This window comes from Camelus ferus, chromosome 32 (genome assembly GCF_009834535.1).
Source record: "Camelus ferus isolate YT-003-E chromosome 32, BCGSAC_Cfer_1.0, whole genome shotgun sequence".
Lineage (NCBI taxonomy): Eukaryota > Metazoa > Chordata > Mammalia > Artiodactyla > Camelidae > Camelus > Camelus ferus.
In genome coordinates this window covers 3,051,509-3,063,720 of record NC_045727.1, presented here as the reverse complement: position 1 = coordinate 3,063,720, position 12,212 = coordinate 3,051,509, and the positions used below count along the sequence as shown (strand labels likewise).

The window sequence follows — 12,212 nt, the reverse complement described above, 5'->3', positions numbered from 1 at the left end:
GAAGTGGTGCTTTGGTTCCAGGTGGTCAGAAAGAGTAGTTCGTGGGTTTGGATTATGCTCTTCCCTCTGCCAACTGAAGCAGGGCTAGAAGAATGGACAAGGAAGACTAGATCGGCTACTGTTTTGGGTTTTCTTTTCATAAAATACCAGCACTTTTAGATAGATCTTTATAAATATGGATCCTTTCCCTCCTACAGATATGCCAAGTACTATAAGGAAAACAATGTTGAAAAACGGACTCTGATAAAAGTCTTTGGGATCCGCTTTGATGTCCTGGTTTTTGGCACCGTAAGTCTCTTCCCTGCTCCCAGCCACTGGCTTCTTCATTCCCATGACTATGTTCTAATTATTGCTGTAGGGTCTCAAGGGGTGAGTGTTTGGGTCATAGTCATTAGCCAGTACTGTGCATCCTGCATGTGGGATAAGAGAGGGGGAAGACATGTCCTTGGGGTCCTGTTCATAAAAAAGTCATCTGATGAGTACAACAGCGGGTTTGGGGCGGTGGGGAGGGAAACTAATATTCAACTTTAAAAATACTCTGATGCTTAAAGAGAGAGAGAGAGAGAGAGAAAAAGAGAAATCCCTCTGCAAAATAGTTTGTAAGTAACAGAATCCAACTCAAATTGGCTTAGGGAAAAAGAAGTCTTTTTTTTTTCCCCCTTAGTTCACATGACTGAAAAATCCATGAGGCAACTTTCAGGCTTCAGGCATGACTGAATCCAGGTGTTTTTAACAACATCATCAGGAACCTGCCTCCCTCCATCTCTTACATCTGTTCTCTGTTTTGGTGTCATTCTCAGCGGGTCATCTCGAAGTGGTGGTGTCAGCACATACTGATTATCTTAACATAGCAACCTCAATGAAAAGAGAGCATCTCTGCCAGAGTTTCAGCAAAGGCCTCAGCAGATGCTGTTGGCATTGACTGGCCCAATCTGAGCCACACAGTCACTGCTGGACTGATCACTGTGACCAGGGTTATGTCATACTCTCAGTAGTTGGTCCTGGACCAGCCCTGAATTAACCCCTTTCCCTGAAACTACGTGGACCAAGTATGGACAGACATGGCTCTCCGATGGAAAATTTGCATGCTGTCTCTAGAAGAAGGAACGAGGGGATGCTGGGCAGGCAAATATCAACAGATACCCATACACTTTAGCCGACAGCATATTGTTTATGTAACATGGTGACAAGAAGCACAAGAATCAATGGGCTAGCACCGAGAGGACAGAAAGACACTGAAAATAAAAACCACAAGGGCTAACCACGGGAAGAATTTGTGCAGACATTCCTTCCCTCTGTTTCCAAAGTAATCTCAAACCACTTTCAGGGAAAGCTCGTCTGAAACCCTCATCTTGTATGGAAAAACAATAAGGTTTCTTCAATGGTTCTCCTCTGTGTGTGGGTTCCAGTGCTTCTTTGTTTAAAACATTCATGTTTTCAAGCACATCCTGAGAGGCAGAAGGTATATTTTCAGGCTCCTTAATCTCTGTTGCCGTGAACACTCTGGATGCATCTATCAAATTCATGGTGCTAGACTCCCTCCTCTGCTGGAACTAACAATTACTGACTAGAGCAAAAGAGTGTTGCTCTGAATTTCAACCGAGTAACCTTTTCCCCTCTGTTTTCAGGGAGGAAAATTTGACATTATCCAGCTGATCGTGTACATTGGCTCAACCCTTTCCTACTTTGGTTTGGTAAGGGCTTCTCTTTCCCACATTTTATGAAAATTATTTGGCAAAAAGAAATTTCACTGACATGGTGCTTGTCCGGGTTTCTCCCAGGCCACGTTGTTCATCGACTTTCTCATCAACACTTACTCAAGTAAATACTGCCGATCTCATATTTATCCCTGTTTCAAGTGCTGTGAGCCCTGTGCAGTCAACGAATACTACTATAGGAAGAAGTGTGAGTCCATTGTGGAGCCAAAGCCGGTAAGGCTCACTGAGTCTATGGGACGCCAAAACACCTGTCGGGTCTGTTATATTACTGATAAATGTACAGACATAAGGCCAGAATCATAGGTGTAATCCCATGGAGGATAAGTCTCTAGACTCTACCCCAATCCATCATCTCTCAGATGAATCCTTTGCTCTTGTGAAAGAACAGAAACTAAACTGGAGGTATAACAGAAAAAGGTTGTTTTTATATTCCAGGATTTGTCAATTTTGTCTGAATTATTAAATTAGTACAGCAAAAAAAAAAAAAAAAAAAGGTGTAACAACTTCAGAGAACAACTTAGCAGTATCTAGTACCATTTAAATGGGACATACTTTACAGCCTGACATTTCCAGTTCTCCACGCCTGCCCTAGAGAAACCCTCACGCAGGTACCCACACAGTACACGTGTACAAGATGTCCATCCCAGCGGTGTTAGTGACAGTGAAGAGAAGCATCTACCCAATGTCCAATAGGTGAATGGTGAAATAAACTATGGTAAATCCAAAGTAAGGAATGCCTGGCACCAGTTTTAAAAATTGATGTACATAATAAGAGCACACGTTTATACAGCATTTCCAGTGCTAGACCCACATTAACTCACTGAATCTTCACACAACCCTACAGGTAGGTTTATAGGATTATGTGATTATTATTAGAACCACAGATACGTGCTACTACTACCTCTTTCTACAGATGAGAAAATCGGGGCACAGGAAGTTTTGATGATTTGCCCAAAGTCATTCAGCTAGTAAGCGGCAGAGCTGAAATCCCAACTGAGGCAGGCTGGTTTCAGAATCCATGTTTATAACCACTACATTATAAGTACAGGCACGGGCAGATATCCAAGACATTTGTTGGCAGAAAAAAAGCAAACTATAGAACAATATATATGGTATGATATATAGGTTTAAAAACACTATATATATAAACTAATTCTATGTATTTTCTACATGTATGATACACACATATGCACACACACATATATATGAGGGGGCAATACATGTACACAAAAAGGTACCAGACACTCACAAAAGCGATAGCAGTGATCACTTCCAGAAAGGAGCCTAGGATGGGGGTGTAGTAGGAAATTTTAGGTCGTCTGTATGGTTTTGATTTGATTAGTTTGGAATTCACTACACTGACTCCATGGTTTCCTCCAATCAAAGAGAAATCTCTGGTACTTAAAACAACAAAGAGGGTTTGTTTGTTTTTCCCTTCTCCAAGAACATTACTGTCTTTTTCCAGCAGCAGAATGCATGCTTCATTGTCCACTGTACATGTGTTTGCAACTAAAAGTTCATCTTTGCAACTAAAATCAATCACTATTTCATGGCCCAAGATGGGATGAAATTTAATGAAAACATAAACAATTTAAGTTGCAGTAGTGTAACTTTCTGGAGATATTCAACCTAGATAACTGAAAGTGAGGGAACACAACAAAAGAATTTTACTTGGCACTTGGAAGACTTAAAGATATTAGACAGTAAGCTGTGGATACTCCACATCTACATATTAAGGTGTTTGGGGTTCTATTTCTGATTTACATTTAGACTCTGAATCATTCATTCTTGGTTAGCAAGAGTTTTTGGTTAGCCTGTTTAACAGTTTGTCATTTGGTTGCCTTTAGATATGTTCAGATATGCAATTCTTGATAACTCTGAACTAAATTTTTTATTTCCTAGACATTAAAATATGTGTCCTTTGTGGATGAATCCCACATTAGGATGGTAGACCAGAGGCTACTTGGGAGAAGTCTGCAAGATGTCAAAGGCGAAGAAGTCCCAGTAAGTTAAGATATTTAGTCTTTTTTTTTTTTTTAAGAAAACTTACTATTAAATATAAATACATCTAGAAATTTGTATAAATCACAATTGATGACTTAACGAAGTAAACTACATGTAACACATGTAACCAGCACCCAGATTTTAAAAGCATTACTAGCAAAAGTCCCTCTCATGCCTCCACCCAATCACTACCTTCCCTTAAAAGTAGTCATCATCCTGTATTCAAAGGTTAGTTTTACCTCTTCTAAAATTTTATAAAATTTGAATCCTATAGTATGTATCCAGTATATACCCCGTTGAGTGGTCTGGCTTCTTTCACTCAATGTTATTTTTGTGAGAGTGATCCATGACGTTGTATACAGCCATGGTTCACTCTCACTGTTCTATAATTTCCGTTTTATAAATATCCAATTTATTTGTCCATTCTGCTGTTGATAGACATTTGGGTAGTTTCCAGTTTGGGATGCATGCCAATGATGCTGCTGTGGTAAACATACGGCACCTAAGAGTGGAACTGCTGAGTCATAAGGCAGGTGTGTGTTAGTTTTGGTAGTTCTCTAAAGTTCTAATTCACACTCTCCCCTCGCAGTTTTGGCTGCTGGACCTCTTCACTAACTGTATGAGTTTTCCGCAGTTGCCATAATAAATTACTGCAAATTAGGTAGCTTCAAACAATAAAAATTTATTCTCTCCCAGTTCTGTAGTCTAGAAGTCTGAGGCCAACGTGTTGGCAGGGCCGTGCTCCCATTGAAGGCTCCAGGGGAGGTTCCCTTCTTGCCTCCTCCAGCTCCAGGTGCTTACTACATGTGTTAGGACCTCCAGCACAAAATCAAATAGAAGTGATAATAGCAGGCATCTTGTCTCATTCCCTATTTTATGAAGAAAGTTTTTTATTTCACTATTGTACTTACTATAGGTTTTTAAAGAATGCTCTGTCAGATTAAGAAAATTCCCCTCTGTTCCTAGTTTGCTAAAAATTTTTATCATGAGTAGATATTGAATTTTAAAACAATTTTTTTTCTTCTTTTCAAATAATCAGTGAGTTTTCTTTTTTTCTGTTACATGGTGAATTATACTGATTGGTTTTCAAATCAGTATATAAGCTAACCTTGCATTCCTGCAATAAAATCAGTTTAAATGTGATTTATTATTCTTTGTACTTATTGCTGGATTCAAATCACTAGTATTTAAGATTTTTACATCTCTTCTTGAGAGAGACTGGCCAAAAATTTTCCATTCTGGTAATGTTCTTGTTAGGTCTGGGTATAAAGTGAACTCAAGAAGGGGGGGTGTGGTGGCGGGTAAAATACACATTACAAAATTTACCATTTTAACCATTTTAAAGTGTACAATTCAGTGACATGTAGTATACACACAATGCTGTGCAACCAGCACCACTCTCTACTTTCAGAACTTTTTCATCACCCCAAAAGGAAGCCTTATATCCATTTAGCAGCCACTCCTCATCCACTTCTCCCCAGTTCTTGGCAACCACTAATCTGCTTTATGACTCCGTGGGTTTGCCTATTTTGAACATTTCATATAAACTGAATCATACACTATTTGTCATTTTGTGTCTGGCTTCTTTATAATAGTATATAGTATAATATCTTCAAGGTATAATATAGTATAATATCTTCAAGGTTCCATCCATATTTAGCTAAACATCCATGTTTAGCATTTGTCAGTACTTCATCCCTTTTTATAGCTGAATAATATTCCACTGTATGAATATAACTTTTTTTTAATCCATTCATCCATTGATGGACACTTGGGTTGTTTTCACCCTTTGGCTATTCCAAATGGTGCTGCTGTGAACATGCATGTACAAGAAATATTCAGTTTCAGTGTATCTGACTCAGATTTCATTTGGTGAAAGAAGGTATATGTCACAAAGGATAGACACAAATGATAGCGATTACAGCAACTTCTCTTGGAGGATAATGAATGGATTTTTTTAGAAGAGGGAGCATGGTGAGAAAGAAGAAAATGGAGCTCAGTCAACAAGTATTTACTGTCTACTGCGTGCTGGGCACTGTCCTAGGCACTGGGGATACAGGCAGTAAACAAAGCAAACAGGGCCCCTGCTCACGTGGAAAAATCACCAAGTAAACATATCAATTAAAAAGATCATTTCAGATGGTGATAAGTACTATGAAGAACACAGAATACATTATGTCATAAGAGAACGACCTGGGAGGAGGGGAACTACCTAGATCAAATGGTCAGGGCAAGAAGGTCTCTTTGAAAAGGTTACATCGGTATTGAGGCCTGGCTTTTCTGAATTTAATTTTCCAAATTTGCAAAATGGAGATCAGGACACATATCTCAAGAGGTTCTTCAAAAGCTGAAATGAGGCAATGCTTGCAAAACACTAGCACAGTCCTGATACATACATTTAATAAATGATAGCCACTAGTATTAATGTAATATTAAATGTAATTTTATAAGTTAATAATAAAATTAAAGAGCCTAGAACCACAGGGGGTTGTCACTGATGAAGGGTTTGAAAACTTGACTTTTTCAGAGACCTCCAATGGACTTCACAGACTTGTCCACGCTGCCTCTGTCTCTTCACGACCCAGCCCCCATTCCTGGAGAACCAGAGGCCATCCAGCTGCTGAGCAAAGAGGTGATTCCTAGATCCAGTGACTGCCCGGTTTGGTGCCAGTGTGGAAATTGCCTTCCATCCCAACTCCCTGAAAGCCACAGATGCTTGGAGGAGCTATGCTGTCGGAAGAAGCAGGGTGCCTGTATCACCACCTCAGAGCCGTTCAGGCGGCTCATTCTGTCCAGACAGGTCCTGCAGTTCCTCCTGCACTACCAGGAGCCCTTGCTTGTGCTGGATGCGGATTCTACCAACCGCCGGCTGCGGCACTGCGCCTACAGGCGCTACGCCCTCTGGCGCTTTGGCTCCCAGGACATGGCCGACTTTGCCATCCTGCCCAGCTGCTGCCGTTGGAGGATCCGGAGAGAGTTTCCCAAGAGTGAAGGCCAGTACAGTGGCTTCAAGAGTCCTTGCTGATAGCACAGGGCCAAGCAGTCATATTAACATCACCTTTGCTTGCATCTTGAGCTTCACCTGCAAAGATCTGTGTCCAGATTTTCAGCCAAAGGGATATGTGCTTTCCTCTCCCCCAGCTCTGTATGTGTCAGAGAGCAAACTGACCCGAATAAACAAACAAGTAAACCAGAATCCCTCAGCATAGACTGAGAGTCAAGAGATTCAGATTTCTCTCTCCATTCTGTCCCTAGGAAGCTGTGTGGTCCTAGGCCTTTAACCTCTGTACCTCAGTTGCCTTATTATCCAGCCTACTATTTTGCAGGGATACTGGGAAAGCAAATTGAGACTGTGTACATGAACTTTCTTGTTAATGCATAAAGAGCTACATGAATACAAAGCAGCTCATTTTGAGGTGAGACGAGGATGATGTCCAACCAAGAACAAACCCTCTGGGTCCTGGCTGAAGAATGAAGAGAATTAAAAGCCACAAATTTTTTGGTATTTGTCCCACAGGACCTGAGGGTTACATCCCCTCCCCATGTGTCTTGGTAGCTCTGAGGACTTTATCCAGCGATAAAGTGATGCTAGGTCAGGTTCAGGGTCTTGGTCTTAAGATGCAGTCAGCTTCCACTTTCTGTCCCTTGAACCTCTTGCTCTGAAGGAAGCCAGGTCCCAGATAAAAGTCTGACTATCCTGAGTCTGCCCTGCTGTGAGGAACCCAAGCAGCCAAGTGGAGAGGAGAGATGCCTAACCAGCCCCCAGCATTCAAGCCATCCAAGCCCAGTCACTGGACATGGGAGAGGAGCAGACTTCAGATGATTCCAGACCCTGCTAACATATGACTGCAACTTCATGACACACCCCAGTGAGAGCTGCCCAGTGAACCCACAGAACACAACTGTTATTTTAAGCCACTATGTTTGGGTTTGTTTGTTAACACAGCAACAGATAACTGGGACAGAGAACAAGCCTGATTCATGGGACACAGACTCAGCTCACACCTTCCCTGGTTCTAAGGTTCTTAGGGAGCCTGGACCATCCCTGGAGACCTTCAGTGGCTTAGGTTTCTTCTGGAGTTCTAGGAGAGCCGCAGACCAAATCAGGTAATTCACACCAGTCCATCAAATCTGGAACCCATCAAATCTAACGGCTGAGCTACGCAAAACTTTCCGATCCACATCACGTTTCTATGACTGGAAGTTAACTACTGCTGTTACAAACTGCAAAAAGCCACCTTTATGCCTTTTACATTCAGTACTTTGCAGCCAGTTACAATGGATGCAGTCTGGATACTACTTAAAAAGCAACTCACACTCAAACCTTTTACCATTTCTGTATATCAACTGCTAAGAGTATGAAAACAGATTTCCTTTTCGTGGCTTTGGCTCTAGAACTGTTCCTAAACAACAACTATTTTAAAGAATAAATAGAGACCACTATCCAAAACTGTGACCAATGAAGGATCTGTGAGTTTTTTTATATGTACTCTAAGATTTACCACTTTGGATACTTTAAAAAAGTCATTAGCTTTCTACTGTATTAATGTAAAGTAACAGAAACAAAAACCTTCTTTTTTGACCCAGGGTTTTATCTGGTGTTAAACTCAGGAATCAAGTTAATTAAGCCAGATTTAACCCTCATTTTTACCACCTTTCAGAGATATTTTTGAAAAGCGGACTATATAGGACTTCTTCAGAATTTAAATTTTTAACTCCAAGACTCCTATGTAAGTGCTACAGACTTCCACTCTCTGGCCTCTGAGCTTACGGATGTGATTTTTTTAGTGCCTTATTTCTAATGTGCTTCTATCACCTTGTGGAGCCCCAGATGGAGTCAGAATTTGGAATGACAAATAATCACTGGATCCACCTACTGTTTCCTTCACCTTTCCCAGATGCTCTGGGTGAGAGGGTGATGTGTTAATCAACCGTGTGTAAAATGTCTGACACTTCCTATAATAACACGTGTCATATTGATATTCTTATTTTTAGTCTACTGTATAAAAGAGTGTCATTGCCAAAGGCATCTCAAGGAAAGTCACATTTTGTAAGATCTGGTTTTCTGTACTTAAATTCATTCTTCTGTAATAGTAACTGCACAGTATTCACTGCTTCATCTGTGTATCAGAGATCTGCTTTCTTGTAATTCTGCCTGATTTCATGTAGAATTGGTAATGGACTTGCATTCTTCTCTTTAGAGGGAACCATTTTAAAAACCTTCCTAATTCTAGCTTGGCAATGTAGATGTCTTGACTGTTTTGATAATTAAAAAAAAAAAAAACCACACACACACACACAGTGTGTAAATCACATCTATTGAAGTATTTATTCCTTTTACTTTCTTTTCTCCGAAGCCCCCCAAATCAGTTAGCTCATTATTTGACACATTCATTCAAGACACTGATCTACTAAGATACATGTTTGGTCTATGGCCCCTGTTCCTGACACAGAGCTCCTGAATCCCGTGGGATTTCCTGGGTGATAGAACAGTCCCACGTTTTAATGAGGCCACTCTTGGTAGGCTCCTGGATAACTTCAGGATGAGGGCTGGTCACCAGAAAGATCAAGCTATGATTAGAAGCCTGAAACTTTCAGTCCTCTCCCCTCATCCTCCAGGGTGGGGAGGGGTTGGAAATTGAGTTAATAATTGATTGTACCTTTGTGATGGAGCCTCCATAAAAATCCCTACACTATGGGGTTAGGAAAGCTTCCATACTGATGAACACATCCACATGCTGGGAGGGCGGTACCCCCCAACTCCACAGGGACAAAAGCTTCTGCACTCAGGACCCTTCTGGCCCTCACCCTGTGTACCTCTTCATCTGTATCTTTTATTATATCCTTTATAATAAGCGGGTAAATGTAAGTGTTTCCTTGCATTCTACGAGCCACTACAGCAAACTACTGAAACTGAGGAGGGGGTTATAGGAACCTCCAGTTTATAATCAGTTGGTCAGAAGTATAGGTGACAACCTTGGACATGTGACTGGTGTCCGAAGTGGGGGATCATTTTGCGGGCCTGAGCCCTTAACCTATGGGGTCTATGCTAACTCCAGGTAATTAATGTCACAACTGAATTGCAAGACACCCAATTGGTGTCTGGGGAGCTGGAAAGTTGGCGTGGGAAAACCCCATACACATTAGGTGTCAGAATTTTTACAACTGGAGTGCAAGTAAACAGGAGTTTTCTTTTAGGCACTTACCAGAGACCAGTGATAGATGAGATTGCTGCTCTCACGGAGATGTGAAGAGAAGGTGACTAAGGGACTCTTAATTCCAGTTGCCCTCAAAAATTAGAGGCTTGGCTTAGGCTTCTGTGCAGAATCACTGTCTGCACAAAGCCTTGCCTCCTCGAGCCCACAAGGAACTGGGACCACTACCCCCATTTATGCAAATTAGCCATCTGGTGAACTGTGAACATACACTTTCTGCTGCTTGTATGTTTCTCAACCCATATTCTAACCCCATGCAGTCATCATTCTGGGAATCCCTGAGTGTCCCCTGACTGAAATCCTTCTGCTCTTTTTTGAATGGAAGTAGACATCACTATCTTCTTTCACTTCTACTGTGATCTTTCAGTTTCCTCTTTTTCAGTCCCATAAGGGCTATATGCATCATGTTTCCAAAACAGATGACGATCTGTGGAGAGGATTTTGCATTGCCAACATCATTAGTTCTTCTTCATGAATTATGAAGGTCACATGAACCTGAGTCTTCAGGAATCAGAGGAGGAAGCCAAAACTGACTCGTTATTTTAATCAAATAACTGCCATAGCTGACAGGCTTGGATAAGGGCCTCAGGCGAGCCTGATGGGTATAGTAAGTTACGAGTTATATTTGATTTCCCCAAGCAAACAAGAAGCTACTCAAAGACAAAGGGCACCTCTTGATCGTGTGTCCCTTCATGCCTATTCCAGCGCAATGGTGCAGTGGGGAAGAGCTGGGACACTGGAAACAGATCACCCGGGTTCAAACCCTAGTTCGCCCTCTAACTAGCCAAGTGGCCTCAGGCAGTTTATCCAATCCTTAGAAACCTCAGCTGTATCTTTGTGTCCAAGGGTTATATTAAATATTAAATTTTCTTAATGTAAATGTATGTAAAGCACTTAGCACACTGCCTGGCACAGAGCAAGCACTCAATAAATGTGAGCTACTATTACCATTTAAAGTGTTAACCATGTCTAGTGATGCTAGCCATGATCATTATTTGGACGGCACCCAAGCATCACTCCCAAGCTCTAAACCCATATATTTAACCATCTGTGGACATTCTTCTTAAATAGTTCAGAGGCAACTCAAACAGATACCAAGGAGAAATCGCTGTCTCTGCTTCTTCCATTCCACCCACATGTGCTCTTCTAGAACTCCCAAGCTTGGTTAGTAGCACCACCTGCCATTAGCTCAATTTGCCAAGGCAGAAACCCAAGGGATGCCCTCAACATCTCCCGTCTCCCTTCTCTTTCCGCATTCCATCCAATCTCACCAATTCATTCAGCAAACATCTACTGAGCACCCTGGCACTGTTCAGGTGCCGGGATAAACAAGTGAACAAGACAGGCTCTCCTTGAGGTCAGGAGCAGCGGGGAAGATAGGAGAGCAATGTGTAGAGAAAGGAGATGAGAAGTGCCTGGGATTAAGGGTCTGAAAGAAATATGCAGTGTGCTATGATAAAAACAATGGAGTTACTTCTGGTAGGGGTCACGAATGGCCTCTCCAAGGAAGTGACATTTCAGCTAGATCTGAATGTCAAGAACGAACTGACCGTGACCAGTTGGAGGCAGGGCATTTCAGGCAAAGGGACAGCAAGCACTGAAGCAGAGAGGAAATAAGTGTGTTCCAAGAACTGTCAGATGGCCAGTGTGACTGGGACATTTATGAAAAAGTCCCTACCTTCTACTCCAGCCAGGGAGGGGCACAGGCTTATTTGTTTTCTTACTGCTTCATAAACTATGTGGTCCCATCTCAGTGAAACAGAAGCTCAAAGAAAGGCAAAATAAAATCATACAGACACAAGTAATCACAGGGGTCTTTATGAAGTTTGTGATATGGGAGCTGGCCCCTCCCAGATGAAGACTGGAAATATTCAGTGGGATGAGAAGAGGCATTGCCAACAGGACCGGTGGCACCAGCCAGGTCCAAAGAAATGAGTATGATGTACACTGAGATTACAAGTAGACTTGGCTTCTCCCTAGATTGGGAAGAAAGTGGATGAAGATTAAACAGAGGCTGATTTGGGGAAATCTTGAAAAAAAAAAAAAAGGAGGCCGAGGTGTTTGGACCAACTGCAAAGTCAAGATGGAGTCTTCCTTAGGCTGACAGGGGATATGAGGAAAGCAGTGACTTAAGAACATCCTTCAGACAGCCACGGGGATATTGGGTGAAGGGGGAAACCCTGAGAAGGAAGATTACTTCAGAAGTCTGCTGGGATCGTTTAAGAGTGACTCAATAGGCAGCCTCGACTACTAACTGGGTGCTGGTGACAGAGAG

At 41.8% G+C, this 12,212-nt stretch overlaps 2 protein-coding genes across 12 annotated transcripts in view; one reads left to right on the top strand and one right to left on the bottom strand.

Annotated features, from left to right (window-relative positions):
- Positions 1–9,011, top strand: part of P2RX7 (purinergic receptor P2X 7) — a 46,194-nt gene extending 37,183 nt beyond the window's left edge. For both annotated transcript variants that reach the window (XM_006178061.3, XM_032472224.1), the window contains exons 9-13: positions 198–288; positions 1,629–1,694; positions 1,782–1,931; positions 3,621–3,722; positions 6,250–9,011. In XM_006178061.3, the coding sequence (XP_006178123.1) occupies positions 198–288; positions 1,629–1,694; positions 1,782–1,931; positions 3,621–3,722; positions 6,250–6,747 (907 nt within the window). In that variant the 3' untranslated portion in view covers positions 6,748–9,011. The remainder of the gene's footprint in view (positions 1–197; positions 289–1,628; positions 1,695–1,781; positions 1,932–3,620; positions 3,723–6,249) is intronic.
- IFT81 (intraflagellar transport 81) overlaps positions 1–12,212 on the bottom strand; it is a 158,286-nt gene that overhangs the window by 134,585 nt on the left and 11,489 nt on the right. The gene's annotated exons all lie outside the window — the stretch shown is intronic.